Source organism: Mirounga angustirostris, unplaced genomic scaffold, assembly GCF_029215605.1.
Source record: "Mirounga angustirostris isolate CCGP_5_RB_7025 unplaced genomic scaffold, mMirAng1.0.hap1 SCAF_7, whole genome shotgun sequence".
NCBI lineage: Eukaryota > Metazoa > Chordata > Mammalia > Carnivora > Phocidae > Mirounga > Mirounga angustirostris.
The window spans coordinates 51,539,523-51,557,732 of NW_026991715.1; the positions used below are offsets into that span (position 1 = coordinate 51,539,523).

General features: G+C 40.4%; 1 protein-coding gene across 10 annotated transcripts in view; it reads left to right on the forward strand.

The window, feature by feature from the left end:
• The window catches only part of MAST4 (microtubule associated serine/threonine kinase family member 4), a 545,730-nt gene that overhangs the window by 284,582 nt on the left and 242,938 nt on the right, over window positions 1-18,210 (forward strand). For all 10 annotated transcript variants that reach the window (XM_064596182.1, XM_045895811.3, XM_064596181.1 and 7 more), the window contains one exon: window positions 6,995-7,026. In XM_064596182.1, the coding sequence (XP_064452252.1) occupies window positions 6,995-7,026 (32 nt within the window). The remainder of the gene's footprint in view (window positions 1-6,994; window positions 7,027-18,210) is intronic.

Below are 18,210 nucleotides of genomic sequence, written 5' to 3' on the forward strand. Positions count from 1 at the left end.
TTGTGGAGAAGGCAATTGCTAGTCTCCCCTGGGCTTTCAGTGGGAAGACTTGAGAGTCCTGTCAGACAGCTGGGAGATTATGTTGTAGAATTCTTAGACTGAGTTTTAGATAAGAGCTTCTAAAACCAAAAGAGACAGATAGCCATATTGTGACTTAGAAACTTTGTCTATAGAAAGAGCCTGTGAGTCTAATGCCAAGTCAAGAGGACAATAGCTGATTAACTGGGTTCACAGCAGAAAAAAGCCAACCTGGCAAGAAAGCAAGATGGTAGCCACTTTCTTCTTTTATTAAAGGAAAGTGAGGATGTGGTTTTGATCAAGGAAAATGGATATGAAAACCCCTCAAGCATTTTGTGTATACCTTTTACAATTGATTGTGTTGAGCTTTACTACTACAAATAAATACATTTAAGTGTTTATAGATACAAAAATAGAATGAAATAGAACCTGCAAGAAAGAGGAGATCCTTTGGGATTCTCCACCCATCTCACATTCCCACTGAGGGATTTTAGTGACGTTTTACGGGTTAAATGATGTGAATGTCCAAGCAGATCTTTAGAGGTCAACCTCCTGCTTTTCTACAGGCTTCTAAGGCAGAAAACCAATTACTTAATGGGCTGTTCACTGGAGTTTTCAAGTGTTGTTTGCACATAAGCGTTAACACTGCTCTGATTCTAAACCAAGTGTCATGTAAGGTCTGGTTCTGTAGTGTGAACTGACCTGATTCACAAGTGACCCTCAGAAACGGAGGCCAGAGAAATGGGGCCCAAATCCCTTCTTTAGGAGGCCCAATTCCCAGATGAATCTGTACTCCTCACTAATTTTACACCCTACCAGGTAGAGGGAGTTCCACTGGGGGGTACCTTTCCGTGCCCTCCAGCGCTTCCCCTTGCAAAGGAAATAACTGAAAACCTAAAAGTTCACTATTGTAATGATGGCAAGAAAACTAATATTCCTTAAAGAAAAAAATCCTAAAGCAAATGATTTATGCAAATTCATTGTCCTTCAGGGGACTTAAAAGTATTAGGGCACCTGAGTGGCTCAGTTGGTTAAGCATCTGACTCTTGGTTTCCACTCGGGTCCTGATCTCAGGGTAGTGAGATCGAGCCTGTGAACCTAATGCCAGGTCAAGCCAGTGCAGAACCTGCTTAAGATTCTCTCTCTCCCTTTGCCCCTCCCTCTCCAGCTTGCTCTCTCTCAAAATACATAAATAAATAAGCACTAACGTCCCCTAAATAGCTTAAACAAACCGCTCTCCCTCTAGATCTCCTGAGGTGGGATTCAAGCATTGGTATTTTTAAAGCTCCCTGGATGATATTAATGTGTCACCCGGCTGTGTTCGGACCCACTGCATGAGCTGAGTTATCTCATCCCCTTTTATTTTCTGTCCACTGTTAGCGTTTACATGTTCAGGTAAAACTGCATAGTCTCATACCTACTGGTATCTCTTTTCTTGTGTGTGTATGCGTTTCCCCAGGTAGCTTTTAAATCTGTCATATTTTGTTTCCTCCTTAGGTGCCCCTAATAGTGCCTGATACATTGCCCTGCACATCTTGGCTCTTGGGACTCTCCCTAAATCAGTGGTTTGTCCGTGCAGAGTAGTTGTAACTCTCAATGATATGGTGAGCTTACCAATGACTAATTCTCCCACTATGCTGGTGAAGGGATCTAGCATTCTTCTCTGTTCCATGACAGCTGAGGCAGAGAACCAGGTGTGATCATCCTAACACTCACGGAGGGGGGGTGGGGGGACCCACTAGGAGTGATGAGGGAAAGGTGCACAGGCAGTTAAGTTACATTCTCTGGAGGCTGGGCTGGAGTTGAGTATTCAGTTGTGGGCATGTCCTGAGTGTGGCCGTGTTTGCCGGGGTTTAATTTCCTGGTTCCTGTCCATTTTCTGATCTTTTCTGTGCTACCATCCGGTCACCTGTGTGAGAGCTGGTATCTACCCAATAGATTTTTTTTATTTGTAGCCTTTCTCAATTTCTTTGTTATTAAGAACCCTAGTTGCCTCATTGTGCAATGCACCATTTAACAACATGTAGCAAGATTCTCCCCACTTGAAGATTTTAAATGTTGAGGTGCCCGTGACAGTGCCTAAAGGTGTGCCTCTTTCTTCCTGTTTTTTCCTGTCTCAGCCAGCCCATGGCTTTATATGCCAACTTATAGGGTAATAACTCCAAAGTCTTTTTCCAGCCCCAACCTCTTTCCTGAATCCAGGTTCATAGAAGTCCAGCCACCTATTTGGAAATTTCTCTTTGGAATTCTTAGAGTCATCTTGGATGAAACATGTCCGAGCTAAACTATTCTGTCCTCAAACTGGATTTGCTCAGGCAGGAAACTTTAGAGTCTTCCTTGATTCCTCTCTTATTCCACATACAGTTCTTTTATAGATTCTATAAAAATGTTTCTCAAATCTGACTGCTTCTCGCCATCTTCATGGATGGTCCTAACCAAGTCTTCTCTCACATAGGTGACTTGAATAACCTAAAAATTGGGATTAAATGTTTCCTTAAAATAAGCTTAGAATATTTAGATATTTATATGTTCATCCCTTCCATCCTCCCCACCAGTTTAACTTTCTCCCTACCTCTCTCTCTTCTCCTGTGTGAGAAAGAACTTTTTAAATTTTTGAAATAATTCTAAATTGATAGAAAAGTTTTAAGACACTTGAGAGAATTTCTCTATACTTTTCCACTATGTTAATATCTTTTCTTTTTTAAGATTTTATTTATTTGTTTGAGAGAGAGAGAGAGCACAAGCAGAGTGAGCCGCAGGCAGAGGGAGAAGCAGGCTCCCCACTGAGCAGGGAGCCCAACTTGGGACTCCATCCCAGGACCCTGAGATCATGACCTGAGCCAAAGGCAGATGCTTAACCAACTGAGCCACCCAGACACCCCATTCACTATGTTAATATCTTATATAATCTTAATACATTTGTCAAAACTATGAAATTAACATTGGTACATTACTATTATCCAAATAAAGTCTGAGTTTAGTTATCAGCACGTTTTCCACTACTGGTCTTTTTTATGATCCAGAAACAAGCTCAGGATCCTACATGATTGCATTTAGTCATCATCTCTCCCTCTTTAATCTCTCACGGTTTCTCAGATGTTCCCTGTTTTTCACAATCCTGACAGTTTTAAAGAGTACTGGTCAGGTGTTCTGTAGAATGACCCTCAACTAGGGTTTGCCCGATGTTTTTTCATGATTAGACTGGACTTAAGGATTTTTAGCGAGAAAACCACAGAGGTGAAGCCCCTTCTCATCACATAATATCAGGGACACATGATAGCAACATGACTTACCAGGTTAGTGTTAACCTTGATCACTTGGTTAAGACCTAGTCTGTCAGGTTTCTCGACTGAAAAGTTGTTATTTTCCCTTTCTCTATTCTATTTTTGGAAGTGAGTCACTAAATCCAGCCCAGTCTCAGGGGGAAGAGAATTAAGCTCCATCTCTTAGAGGGGTTATCTATGTATATTATTTGTAATCAAATCTCCTTTCTCTTTTAAATCACAGAATGACCCATCAGTTAAAAAGAATAGCTCAAAGGTTCCCTAAACATATGTGGCCATATTGTTCTATTTGTGTATCTATAACTCTTAAAAACTTATTAAATAGTATATTCTTTTAAAATTACCATTGTGGAAATTGCTTGTACATATGAAACATTGCAGTTTTCTCTCTTGGGTTCATGAATAAAACAAGTTATTTTCTCCTTTTGAGGCCAAGGTTGGCGGCATGGGGGGAGAAGCAGAATCATTTCTTAGGGCTGTTTTGTTCCTGGATTCTCCAGGAATTCTCTACTGGATTTGAGGGACCCTTGTTTGTCTTCACTCTTATCCAGGAATCACAAGAAGGTACCAGTATTCTCAAACAAGATTAACTTTTCTTCACCCTTATTTTCAATATACATAGAAGCTAGTTAGCACTTTTAGAAAGGGGGGCAAAGGAAATTGTACTGTTGAGCAAGTAATGAAAAACAGCAATTCTAAAAAAATGTTAGAAGTCCCTGAGAAATCAGTATCAATGAAAACCATTTAAACAATTTTAATGTTCTTGGGGCGCCTGGGTGTCTTAGTCGGTTAAGCATCTGCCTTTGGCTCAGGTCATGATCCCAGGGTCCTGGGATTGAGCCCCACATCAGGCTCCCTGCTCAGTGAGGAGTCTGCTTCTCCCTCTCCCTCTGCCTGCCGCTCTGCCTACTTGTGCTTTCTCTCTCTCTAATAAATAAATAAAATTTTTTTAAAAAATTTTAATGCTGTTAAATGTATTCTTAGAGTGTCTTTAACCCTGTGATGATTAATAATTCCATGTTGTTTAGTTCAGGTTGATACTTCCTGACCTTTATTCTCTTTGCCCCACACTTCTTCCCTCCCCTAATTCTTACCTGATGCTAAATTATTAATGCGTGTTCCAGATATACTAAGCAGAAGCTTTGGTTTATGACTTGGACCACTACCATATGTCTTATCTAATTATCTAAGTATGTGTTAGTGACCTTCACCTGACATTAAGAAAATAAAATGAAGACACATACACAATGTACCACAAGGGCTTCGGCAGTAAATGCCTTGATGCTGCTCATTGACTTCTGAGGGGTGCACATTGATCAGCGTGTGGTCCCCACACTTGAGCCAGCCCTTGCTCAGTCTGCAATTGCTTAGTCCTCCTGGTATCTGCCGCCTTCTGCAGCCACTGTTCACAAGGTCTTGGCCACAGCACATTCATTCCTCTCACTTTATTACCATCACATCTGATTCCAATTTGCTACCAAATTGAGTTTCCAGTCCCGAGTCTGACATTCAAACCGTCAGATGGATTAGCTCCTTCAGCTTGGTTAGTGTGGAAGCATCAGGTCAGTTGACAGTGGCCGATTAAATGTCCTCTGCTCCTCATCCTGGAGCCTCGGCTGCCATCCCGTGGAGCAAGCAGCGCCGGGTCACCCACAGTAACCTTTCTTCTTGTTTAGAACTCATCATGCTAGACCGGTCGCAAAGACTTCTGATTAAAAACAGAGTTGGTTTTTCTCCCTTATCTTGCTGTTTCAGCAGTTTTTTTCTCAGAGCGGAGCCGCCAGCTTATGGTTGGGTCATTTGGTGGAATATGATTGATTGAACTATTTGGGGATCACTCATTTGGCCCTTTGCCTCTCATATCATCTGAGTGATCTGTTTGCATATGGAGTTGAAACAGCATCTGATTTACTCTGTTATTAATGATAACCCGTCAGCCCTGCCTCCTTTTCTTGCTACACTGCTGTCAGATCAACTCACGGGACCACAGTGTTTCCTTACTCGAGCTCTAGGCCTTTGCTGGGCAGCAGGCTTCTGTAATTCCTTTCTAATAGACACAGTCTGGTGAACCATTACTTCCAGGGAGTTTTTCTCTTTCTTTTCTCTTTTTAACCTGAATCCAAAAACACATGTCTCAGTGCTTGTCATTACCAAAGATAGACATACCGAGAATTGCTCATTGGTTTTCTATTTACATTTCAGTTCCCAAGGAAAACAGTCTTGGTCAGAGACTTTTCTCTTGTCCTTAGGGGTTTTAGTAAATGAAGGTGTACTTATGTTTCACAATCAGGCATCCACGTTGAGCAAGCACTGTAGTTTCTTGGAGATAATCAAGGATTAGAGAAAAAAGCGAAACAAAACAAAAATACAGCATTTCATCCCTGAACCCTGAGGCCCTAGAGAGAAGGAAGATCTCCTGCTTCTAAAATGGTTCATTGTTTCTTCTTGTAATTAAACAATGATATGATTATTATAACTGTATCAGAATGTATTTGCCGGTTAATAAGTAAGGCGTGTTATATTTAAAGCAGCATCCTCCCCTTGGTCTGCTCATTTCAAGGCCATGTTCTGCAAGCTGTGCTGGAATTAATTGTGCTGTTTAGAAGTAAGATCTGCGGCCACTGTCTGTGACACACATTTAAGGATCCAATAAAAATAGGGGACAGGAAAGGTGAATTTGAAGTTGAGGGGGAAACACCTTTCAAAAAATAATGCTCAACCTCCTGGAAGGCAAAAAAAGAAAAAAGGAAAAAAAGGTAATTATGGGAATGAAAAACTAAATTTAGTCAAGTCTTTCAAATTTATACTGTGTTCTTTTTGAGTTTGAATAGCCTGATGACTCATGGCTTCCTATTCTTTAATTATTGTTATCAAGTAATCATTCCTGAGTACCCAGGCTTCTGAAATCTTCATTCGTGGGTGGAGATATTTCTGTGTTTCTTTTTGTTTGTTTGTTTGGTTGGCTTTTTGTTTGTTTGTTTTCACAGTCTCCCCTATAGTTAGGTGGATAGTGATCTTACTATGTGGTAAGTGTGAGAGCGCCCTTTTGAAGACTTTAAAGCACTCTATTAATTGTTGCTGTCTGGTTACCTTTTGAGAGATTCATTAACCTACTTTTAAGTCATCAAAGTCATAAATCGCATTTATGTTAAGAAATAAAACCAGAAGGAAACCTTTTGCTTTATTGAAGAAAATCATAATAAAGTGTAATCTTCGGTATGCACAGTGTCTTGCATGAGTTTATTTCTGTTGGGGTAAATAGTCTGATTTAACAGCTTTTTTTCATTTCACCTTTCATTTAATTATAATCCTATAAAATTTCTGCTCCTTCTATTTCTTTCCTTTTTGGATAAGTCCTTTGGTTCCTCCAGTTTTCGCAATGCTCAATTTTAAGGCCATGTAGCTCAACTTTGTATTGTATTGTCCTTGCTGTGAGAGGATTAATGTCTTTTCTGTTTTGGAATTTAGATGAACTATGTTTTTACTTTGAACACAGCGAACACAGCGTGGAAAGAGAACAATGTAAGAAAGGATCCAGCATAAAATCATGACATTAGAATCTTTTCATTGTGGGAAATGCTAAATCAAGCATAATGAAGAATGGTACATTATAGGCTATCTGCTCGTTCAGTGCCTTACTAGTCTAAGGTTAATGTGGCCTCTCATATATATGTTTTGTTTTTCTTTTGCAGAAGGAGCTGAGTCTCCCCAGAAGAGGAAGTTTGTAAGTAGCCTAATTTTGTTTCCTTATTATTACTATATTGTACAGTTTGTAATGTGATTATTCTCTGACTTGTTAGGATTTTCAGGCAAATGGAGGGCTAATGATAATCAACTGTAATGAGAAAACAGACACTGCATTTATTTATAAATGTTACATATTCATGATTTCAGGATAACTTGATAACAGGATAACCAGATTTTGTCCTTATGGGCATTATAAGCCAAAATGCTTACTTATTCCTGGGACAACATTAATTTAAAAAAAAAAAATTCTCTTAGGTAATCAAGCAAAAACATTATTTGGTCTGCAGATAGTATAAATGGATCTGAGTCAAGAATCAGTGTTCTATATGTTCAGGAAATCTGTGATTGTTTTTATGCTATGGATTTTATGCAAAGTAAATGATAAACTTTTGCCGTGGTGATGAAGAGTTTAAATCAGCTAAACTTTCTGTTAGATCTAGATCTTATTGCATTGACTCAGGTCATGGTCTTGTTTTAAAATAGCTGATTTATGAACCTTAACTGATTTCTTTATAGTTTGTTTCAACCTTTTGTCTTGAAGGCTAATAATATATTTGCATAAATTATAGCTTTTTTTTTTTTTAACATTAGCAAGTTGCAGAAGGAAATTAATTGCCTTTAACATTCCACTAAATTTAGGGTTGATTTGTTACCAACTAGTACTATGTAAGGGCTTGTCTAGAAATACCGGGATTTGGTATCTACGTTGAATAATTGAGTGGATGGGGCAATGTCCTTTTTAAAGAATAAGTATAATATTTAAGGTAGGTTGATGTGGATCTCAACTTGGAGTATTAGAAATATATATGGTAACTGTTGGAAGATAGTATTCATTTTGTTGACCAATTTTTGGATGATGTCAGGCTTTGCATCTGAGAACCAAAACTTCATCTGCTCTGAACATTTCAAAACTATTTTGGTTCTTAACGTTTTATAGCTTTAGGCTGCCTGGAGGATACGGGATCATTGTTCTTGAAGAAGGTGTCTGGATAAATTTTCACTGGCTTTCAGCTTACATCTCTATGTGCTAGAGGTTAATGGCCTAAAAGTTGGCCATAGGAAATGCCTTTAGAATTAAAAACTTGCCGCCTTCTGAATCATGATTAGGACTCTCACCTAGACTTGGAAAAGTCCAAATGTTTGGGTGTTTCTAATCATGATGAAAAATAAGAAATAAGAAAACCTGAAGTAAAACTACATGAAATATCGTAATAGAAAAAAATCTCTTTTCCCTTGTATTGTACCTTTATTTAATGCTTAAAATATCCTAGGTTTGTCTTCAGTATTTTATTTGAAAACTTCAGAATTTCAGTCAAATCTTCCTTCTGGCCTTTATAATAGATTGCATTTCCTTCAGTTTTTGAGTTAGTATATTTCCTGTAAATTTTTATTAAGATAATGTTAATTATCAATTAGAGTCCCCATGTCTATTTAAGGGCCACATCTCCTTTTGTAGTATCTCCTTATCTCATATCTCCTTGTATAAGTCTGTTAATGTTAGCTGATAGCTGTGGGCTGGTGGGAGAAATAGACAATATATTTAAATTTCTTGACTTGGGAGTTTAGAATCTTTCATGAATAAAAAGGATGATGGCATAAGTTTCTTTGGCACCCATGCTTTGAAAACTTGCTAAGGGAAACATAGAATTACATACAAGCCCTTTAAAATCTCATCCCTAATAAAAGTCAATTGATCTATCAACCAGATGATGGAAGTAAAACATAGCATGTATGTCAACATAAATCTACCTTTTCCTTTTTTAGTAAATTCTGCGGAAATTAATATTTCAAGTAAAAACAAAAAATAAAGATGTATTTTTTATATTTATATTATATATATATTTGTATTTTTTATTAAACACAAATATTCTCAAAAGAATTAATGGTGTATGATAGAGATGTTCTGGGACTTAACACCACTCAGCATTTTCAGTGACCCCCATACAGAATGTTGGTAATTACTTTCCTCATGCAGGGTTGTTTCATGACTTGGAGAAAAAGAAAATACTTGAAAAAATAATTGCTAGAGTGATTTTAATACAAATCTAATGAAGAGGGCACAAGTCGTGCTAACTAACATAACTGTACCTGATTATTATTTTTTTTTTTAAAGATTTTATTTATTTATTTGAGAGAGAAAGAATGAGAGACAGAGAGCACGAGAGGGAAGAGGGTCAGAGGGAGAAGCAGACCCCCTGCTGATCAGGGAGCCCGATGTGGGACTCGATCCCGGGACTCCAGGATCATGACCTGAGCCGAAGGCAGTCGCTTAACCAACTGAGCCACCCAGGCGCCCCGAGACTGTACCTGATTATTAAAACCTGTTAACACTTCGTCCTTATATTTTACTGGTGAAATGCCTCCGGCATAAGTGTTTTCAGATCTTTTCGTATCTTCTCCCAGAAAGATTGAGGATTTGATCCCGCTGTTCTGTTGAATCTTCTTTCCATGTTAACAGTGAGCAGCTATACATGGTGATGGATTCCTCGTTGAGTGTAGTTATAAAGTGATGTGATTGAATGTGTCGGGGCGGGGGGTGGGTGTGCCTTCAGAAAGGCTGTGCTCTTAGAGGAAGGGGCCTGATTTTGTTGCATCTGCTGCTTCTACTTTGTATGTCTTGAAGGATGATACTTTTAAGATGCATTGTCATCATTCAAGCACTTAGGGATTTATCAGATTTTTATTATTTTTTAAATTTTATTTTATTATGTTATGTTAGTCACCATACAATACATCATTAGTTTTTGATGTAGTGATCCACGATTCATTGTTTTCGTATAGCACCCAGTGCTCCATGCAGTACGTGAGATTTTTTTAAAAATTCAGTATTGTCTTAACAGATAATTTTTATGTCTGGAATCATGATAATGTGTTTTACATATGTAAAAGTTAAAGCTCTCACAAAAGATTGCAGAAAACAGGTTTTTCTTTTTATTACTATCTTAAAGTATTAAAAAAGCAGACTGTCTTCTGTCCAGAAAATAATTCAGTTCTTCAGTAATTTGTAGAATATGATCGTTTTCTCAAGAAAGCACTTAAAATGTGTGTTGTTTCATATATGTTTTAAAAGGTTGCAAAGGCAATGATTGTGACCTTTTTTTCTGTGGTGCAGAGGGCAACAGAGAAGTCAAGGGAAGTGCTGTCCAGGCAAGATGTTACTAAATAACCAAGTGACTGCAGATCAGTTTTCCAGAGGCTTTTCTAGTCTTTTATCAACTCAAGAGCCCCAGATGTCATCTCCATTCTAACTCCTTGGATAGCTGGACTTCAGCTTAGTTGTCTTCCTCCTCTTAAGAGTAGCCACATGCCGAGATTTGATCCTAGATTTTGCCAGCTCCTTCCGTCTCTTTCTCTTTGGAACTAAAGTTGTGATACTCTCTGCTCTTTCTCTTTTCTGCTACCTGTCAAAAACTATAGAGCCTTTGAATAAATCATGATATAATCATACAGTGAAATACTACATAGGTAGAATGAATGAACTGGAGCATATGTAGCAACACGTAAAATTACAAAAATACGCAGAACAAAAGCTAAAAGCAAATTGCGTATACAAGAAGGCATTTACATGATAAAATCTAAATATGCAAAACAAGACATTTTATTGTTGGTGAATACAAACATGTGCAGTAAAAATATAAAAACATGCATGGGCAACACATTTACAGTAAAGCTTATTAGTGGAGGGAATGAAAGAAATGGGATTTGAGAGGATTCTACAGGGGGCTCCATGTATATGATTAATGTGGTAGGTACATGGATGTTTACAGTATACCCTCTACATTTTGATATTCTTGAGCTATTTTATTTAAAATACTCAGTAATTACATGAAGGTAAGATTCCAGACTGTTTTATCCAGATATATATGAAGATTTAACAATAATTTGAAGGAAAAAATTATATTATCTGTTTCGAATGAAAGAATATACCAAACCCGTATTTATTTTTGTTTTACTCTTTTGTTGTTTTTGTGACTTGAAGTTTGGCTTAAATGAGTACAGTTTTATAGTCGTTGGAATATCTGCTGTGGTAGGTACCTTACTAGTTAATGCCAAAACATCATAATACATTCTGATACTCGTGGAGGAAAGGAGGCACATGAGAGGACATCTAAAATGGGACATTATGACATTTAGCTGCAGAACTAGATTTGTTGTCTTGAATTTTCAGCCTTTTAAGAAAAGTGACTATTCTTTATCTACCACAAGGTGCTCAGCACAATCACGTAGAGTGTGGGCGTTGGGAGCTGACCCACATGTCCATCTCCCCAGCCAGACTGTGAGCCTCCCAGCAGAGTGAACCATCCTGCTTTTGCTCTGAGTTCCTATCACAGTGTGTTGAGGACTAACTGATTCTGTGGCTGGTCGGCTCATGCCAGATCTTTCTTGGTTTAAATTCGGTGTGGAATATGTGGGCTCCCTTGACATTATTTTTATTTTCCTAATAACAACGAGTTTATATAAGTGCTCATAGTGTTGTTGGTCCCTTATCTAGTCTTTACCCATCGTTAGATCTTGGGTTCTGAAATGACATTTCCAAGTGGAAAAACTTTCTGGGAGGTGTTTGTTTTCAGACAGTGAAAGTGGTAAAAGGGTAAAAACCCAAGATGTGAGCTGATACATGGTGAGGAGCAAGACCAGGGTGGCCCTGGCAGCTACACTTTATTTTTAAAAGACCCCTTTGTGTTTCGTTAATTGTCCAAATAAACATTTCTCCAGGACAGAGAGAGAGCCTCTTTTTTCATAGGACTCCCTGGGGAGAGGTGCTGGAAATGGGCTGGAGGCCTTTCCCTCTCCTCCTCCAGTGTTGTTTTTTAGTTATCTTTCAGATTTCTTTACACAGAGAAGGAAACTGCACTGTCTATTCTTAGCAAGGAGATTCTCCTTGCTACTTAAATAGCGTTTCTTCTGTGTCTTTTAATCATGAGCATAGAGTGTGCTGTTTTATGGAGCTGGGTTGGTGTAGAATTCATAAAACGATATACAGTTGTCGCTTTGTTATAGTAGAAACAGTGACTTGACACTTGGCCAGTTCTTTGGCTATCCACATTTTAGAGTGGCACCCAGCAGCTGAAACCCAAGCAGGAGCAGCTCCTGGTGTGCACGGAGGTCCTGAAAAAGTGTGTTTCTGCATGCCCAGCAATCGTTGGGAGTATTGAAATGCCTAAAAGACACCTTAGGAGTCTTGGCTCATTTTAATTTCTTGATCTAGCAACAGTACTGGGATCCAGTAATTGTTCCTCTCTCTAGAGTTTCGTCCCCTCTCCATTCACGCTTTCCTTTGTTTTCTCCGTGTTCTGGAGGTGGCTGGGGGCTAGCAGGGCTGGACGCGGCATACGCAGCTAGCTGTCTGTTGGCGTCCAGCCATTTCAGATCTGCTAGGAAGCCCGCCTCCCTATCTACAAAGAAGACAGGCATCTTAACTCTGTCTGCCACAGTGCCAGACAGCCTCGTACTAGAAATCCATTCAGCTGGGTCTCAGAGATGTTTCCTCTTCGGTGTCCCATTGACTTGTGCATAGCACCGGGCAGCGTGTCTAAGTTTGTCCCTTGGGGGCAGGGGCAGGAAACGGATGGAAGATGAGTAAGCAGGAGGGGGAGAGTGTTGTCAGAGGGTGGTCAGGACTATGGAGGCAGAGGCCCCTGATGTTGTTGGAAGCTTCTAGGCCTGCTGGACGTAGAAGGTGGCTTGTCTCGCTGTAGATATACTGAACTGAAGGTCCTGGGTTAGGTTGGAATTTCTCGTTTTGAGACCAGCTAGGAAGCGACCTTTTGTGTAATTGAATAGGCTTGGGCTGAGGTACTTGGCATGTATAGAAATGTTTTGTTTTGTTTTTTTTAAAGAAGACCTATTCCCGCTGGTTGTATTTCAGCCTAGAGCATACTGCCTTGATGAACTGTTTAGAAAAGTAGTTTGAGTAAAATGAGTAGTTTCAGTCTAGAATGAAAAGAGGGAATCGCCTTCATTTTACAACCGAGTTGAATTAGATTTTGTGAGTTTTTCAGCAAGGTGAAGGCAACATTTCCTGAGACGGAGGGAAAGGGCTTAATTCATGCCAAACAAAGGCCATGTAGACCATACTTGTTAGTTGGGTGAGTTTTAAAATAAATTTAGCTTCCTTTTTAGTACTTTCTTCCCTCCCACACCCATAAATATTGAAACAAGAATTCAAAATATCTCTTGTCAAAGCCGAATGCAAGTCCAGTGTCATTTTGAATGTTAGAAACCCAGAAACAAAACGAATAAAAAATTGAGTGTTGCATCTGAATTAGCATTTAAAGTGGCATGTTTATATCAAAAGAGAATGGTGTAATATATCCTGAGAGTAAAGAGAGGATTGCAGCCTGTGAAAGAATGTCAATTGCATTTATATATTCATCGAAGAGCTAGTTTGGTATTTGGCATGTATTTGCAGCGTCCCTTATCATGCCTACTCTCATCTTCTGTGAAGTGGGTAGGGAGGAGACCTGCCAGAGAGAAGCAAAGTAGGATTGATCTTCTTACCTTTGAAAATTGTAGGAAGACCTTAATTTTGCTCCAAGGCGAGAAGGGTTAGGTCCCCTAGGGAGGTTTATCAAAATGCATGCGCATTTCCAAACACACTCAGAGTGCAGGTTAGAATCTGGGTGTATTGGGAGGTAGGGGGTATGTTGGTGGAGGGGGGGTGGAGGCTGGTGGACCTTCCACCAGTTCTCAAGGTGAGCCTAAAATGCCACCCACAGTTGAGAAGAAGTGTTGTTAGAGCTTCAGGCTGTGTATGGTGGCAGAGTGGGTTTCTGGATTCCCCCAAGGCCCGAGGGGAAGTTCTCCACTTCACATTTACTAGAATAACTTTTTAACAAAACTGAACCAAACAGGAATTTGGGGAGTTTCTGGGTGAGCACTCCTTTTCAGCGAGGCTTATACAGGCTTGTACAGTGACCCCCTGAGGCCCGCGCATGGTTGCTGCTGCTTTCTCACTAAAAGCCACCTTTTCGGGTCTGTTACTCAATAGGCATTTCAGAGCGTGGACTGAGGAGCCACAGTGCCTGGGTTTCAATCCTATCTCTGCCATTTAACCAGTGCTGCAACCTTCAGAAAGTCACTGGACCTCTAGGTGTCTTCGTTTCCTCATTTGTAAAATGGGGAATGTCTTGAGAATTAGATCAGCTAATATTTGTAAAGTGTTTATAACAGTGTGTGGCCTACTCTAAGTACTATGTACGTGCTCTGTGAAATAAAAAGTACCAGGAGTTAAGCCCTCCCTGTGCCATCCCCTCCCCCATCTCTTATTTTTGTTCTCTAGGGTTAGACCAAAGACTGCAAAGTAGGCTGGGAAAATTCCTGTAAAGCCAGATCATTTGCAGAGCATTTTCTGAGGAGCTGGGGTTTTCCCCAGCTTTTTCAATGGATTTAAAGAGGGCATTTGGCCCCATAACCTTGGGTAGATCTTTCCCTTGCGTCCCATGGTGGTCAAGCCTGGTAACAGGAGGTTTCTAGGTGTGCTGTGGGGACGGACCCCACACATGTTCTGGCTCTTTGTTATCAGGCTGTGAGGGAACTCTGTGCTCAGCAACCCCTCTTCCAGAATAAGCTCCCACTTTAGACCTGCCCGTCCTTTTTCTCAGCATAGTATACAGATAACTTCTTGAAATTGTGTTTTGGGATAGAAAGGTGTTGAGGAAAATGAAGTGGGCTATTATTTGTGTCCATACAGAAAATTTTAGTCAGAATTTCATAGCTGGAAGAAACCGGAACGGAAATCTGACTGGACATACCTTTATTTGAGAAGTGTGGAACTAGTAACACAAAGGATTTGAGATTTGCCTGTGCTTAGGCTAGTTCCTTGACTGTGAACTCTGACAAGAATTTAGGGTTCCTACCCTCCAGGGATTGGAAAGCACCCTTTCCTTTTTAAGTATGTACTTGAGTTGGAAAGACATAATCAGCAAGGATGTGGGTGTGCTTCGCTCTGAAAGACAGGAGTTTTAGCATCAACGTCCATGGTGTGGACGGTAGACACCACAGCGTATGCTTGACTTGATCATGCTTGTCCTGGTTTCTTGAAATCTGACTGGACATACCTTTATTTGAGAAGTGTGGAACTAGTAACACAAAGGATTTGAGATTTGCCTGTGCTTAGGCTAGTTCCTTGACTGTGAACTCTGACAAGAATTTAGGGTTCCTACCCTCCAGGGATTGGAAAGCACCCTTTCCTTTTTAAGTGTGTACTTGAGTTGGAAAGACATAATCAGCACGGATGTGGGTGTGCTTCGCTCTGAAAGACAGGAGTTTTAGCATCAACGTCCATGGTGTGGACGGTAGACACCACAGCGTATGCTTGACTTGATCATGCTTGTCCTGGTTTCTTGGAACATTTTGGAAAGCTCAGCCCCAACTCTTCTTGAGTGTTTGCACTTGGAACTGCAACCAAAGGGAAGACCTCGAGGTACACCCCAGGACTGCCAGGGAGCGCAATTTACTCAGACTGATCAGGAGACTAGGGCGAGCCAGGCTGGTGTGGCGTGGCAGTCCCAGCTGCAGTGAGTGCCGTCCGTCATCCAGTGTGACAGCGAAGTGGCCGAGTTCTGCATTGTCCTCGGTACTCGGTGGTGTGGTAATGAGCCGGGCCCTCTGAGGGGGACCTTGGAGAGGTGGGCGGCAGCTGCAAGATCGCACGGGTGTCCTGGTGTTTCTCCTTACAGTCTCGCCTGTTTCCTCAGCTCTTCTGACTCCCGAGAATTCAGCTCCCTGCCCTTTTACTCTTCGTGGCATCTGACTGTCCAACCTCAACAGCTGGGGAGAGGTTATCTGAGGGTCCCCTCTTTGTTTTTCTGCAGTAGGGGTCTCACCCGCTGACAATCCTGGTGGGCCGTTTCTTTCCTCTGAATACACGTGCATGGACTTCTCACATGTTGTTCTGTAAAGTCCCCTCTCCTTAGAGGAGTTGGAGGGCTTCTGCATGCTCAGGGTGTGGAACATAAGATGAGCCCGTAGAACGTGCTAGCAACTGTACATGTCTCTTCCCATGGCCTTCTGGGCTCTGCTTCACCTCATACGCCACCCAAGTAACTTGTGAGTAGTACCATAAGGAAATTCTACGCAGAGTTCTCTAATGAGGGGGGAGAGTTTCATTAAGTACATTCTGTGAATTTTATTTGCATGTGGAAATAGGTGACATCCATTTGACCTAGCAAAAAAAAAAAAAAAAGATAAATTTTTATTTGTAATCATAATAAATTCAAATATGCATACGATATTGAGGGAAAGATTTTGAAATGCCTTTATTCTAGAAGTATAAGATCTTTCAAGAAATATTTGCATATTTTGTAGAAGTTTATGTGGAAAGTGTTCTTGTTCTTTTAGAAAATACTGGTTTGGCATATGCTTTGTGCTCTTTATTGTATAGGAAAAGTGATTTCTAACTTGGGTTGTGTCATCCAGATCAATGGGATTAACATGGGAATGGCATTAGCCCTGGGTGCCGATCTCTTATTAAACTCTGATTTTCCAGTGCTGCCTTTTCATGTTACTGTTGGGGGTGGTCTGTGCTTTTCCTTAGGCTAGCTTTGAGGCAGAGCTTATCTTTGGGGTTTATTTTCGTGTTCCAAGAACTGAAGACGGTATTTGCTTTGAGAAGTTGGCATCATACGACATCCTCCTGTAGCTGCTGTGGGGCAAAGGATAATGTTTAATGCAGGGACAGTGGGGACGTCCCTTTGAGCTGGCAGCAGACAAAGCGAGGGTGTGTTCTCCTTTTCTTAGCTCCCCTTGGCCTCTCTGCCGAGGCACTCAATGGTATTTGCTCTGCATGGGGCACATGAGTGAGTTCACCAGGGGTTTAGCATTTCAGGGTATAAAGCATAGTGTTTAGTATCTTAACAAATCAAGAATCAATTATCTGGGAGAATAAGCAGAAGGTTTTTTATGTCTAGGATAAATTAGTTTAAATGCTAAACCCAGTCCTTGTGGATTAAAGAAGCACTTGGAGGCAATGGAGTATATTTTAAAAATGCACTTGACATCATATACCGAAATGAAATTAATAGATCAGTACACGGGTTTCATGTCTTAGGGGAACAGTGTTGGCTTTTTTTTTTTTTTTTTTTTTTAGGTGGGATTCCAAGGTATTTTCAATTTGTATATAAATGCAGTTGATTCTGATAGAGTTGCAGGGGAAAATACTGTCATCAAACATCTGGTTAAAGCATGTTACTTAATTATTATCTTTGAGAATTCAGGCCACTTGGCTTTATTCTCATTTTTCTGAGAAATGTTGGTCAGACTTATCTTGAGAACCACAGGAGGAACGGTCATAGTGGTGGTGGTCCGGAGGGAGATACTTAAAAGGGAAATTACAGTAAAGGTAGTGGAAATCGGTACTTCTTGAGGCTCTGTCAAATCTCTCCCTGTCCAGCACACATGTTTAGGCTCCTATTTAACATCACCTGGGCTGTATTATGTTAAGTACCCAGGAGTTTTGAATTTCATTTGTATTACTCCACAGAATTTAAAACAGTATGAAACAAGCACGCAACACACTCCAAAAGAGCTCCTTCTCATGAAATTCCATGTGGCATGAACCAGTTTCAACTGTGCTGAGAGCAGTTTAGCCCTCCATGGTCCAGCAGTTTGTTTTCCCCCAACAGCTAACAGTGCCCCCCACAACACCTTTATTTTTCTTTTTTAAAGATTTTATTTATTTATTTGACAGAGAGGGAACACAAGCAGGGGGAGTGGGAGAGGGAGAAGCAGACTTCCCTGCGGAGCAGGGAGCCCGATGTGGGACTCGATCCCAGGACCCTAGGATCATGACCTGAGCCGAAGGCAGACGCTTAACCACTGAGCCACCCAGGCGCGCCCCCGCCCCAACACCTTTAAAAAGGAAAAAGAAACAAATAGCTTTATGGAAAACAGTTGGCATATAATAAACTGCACTTAATTTAAAGCCCACAATTTCATAAACTTTGTCATATATATGTACCTGCGAAACCACCACCACATCAAGGGAATGAAACAGCAGTCTTGCCCAGAAGTTTCCCCTTACTGATCTGTTAGGACTCGCTCCATTCCCCCCACCCCATGCCAAATCAGGCAATTCCTAGTATTTTCCATCCCTAAAGATTAGTTTGTATTTTCTAAAATTTTAAATGAGTGGAACAATACTGTTTGTACTTTTTTAATT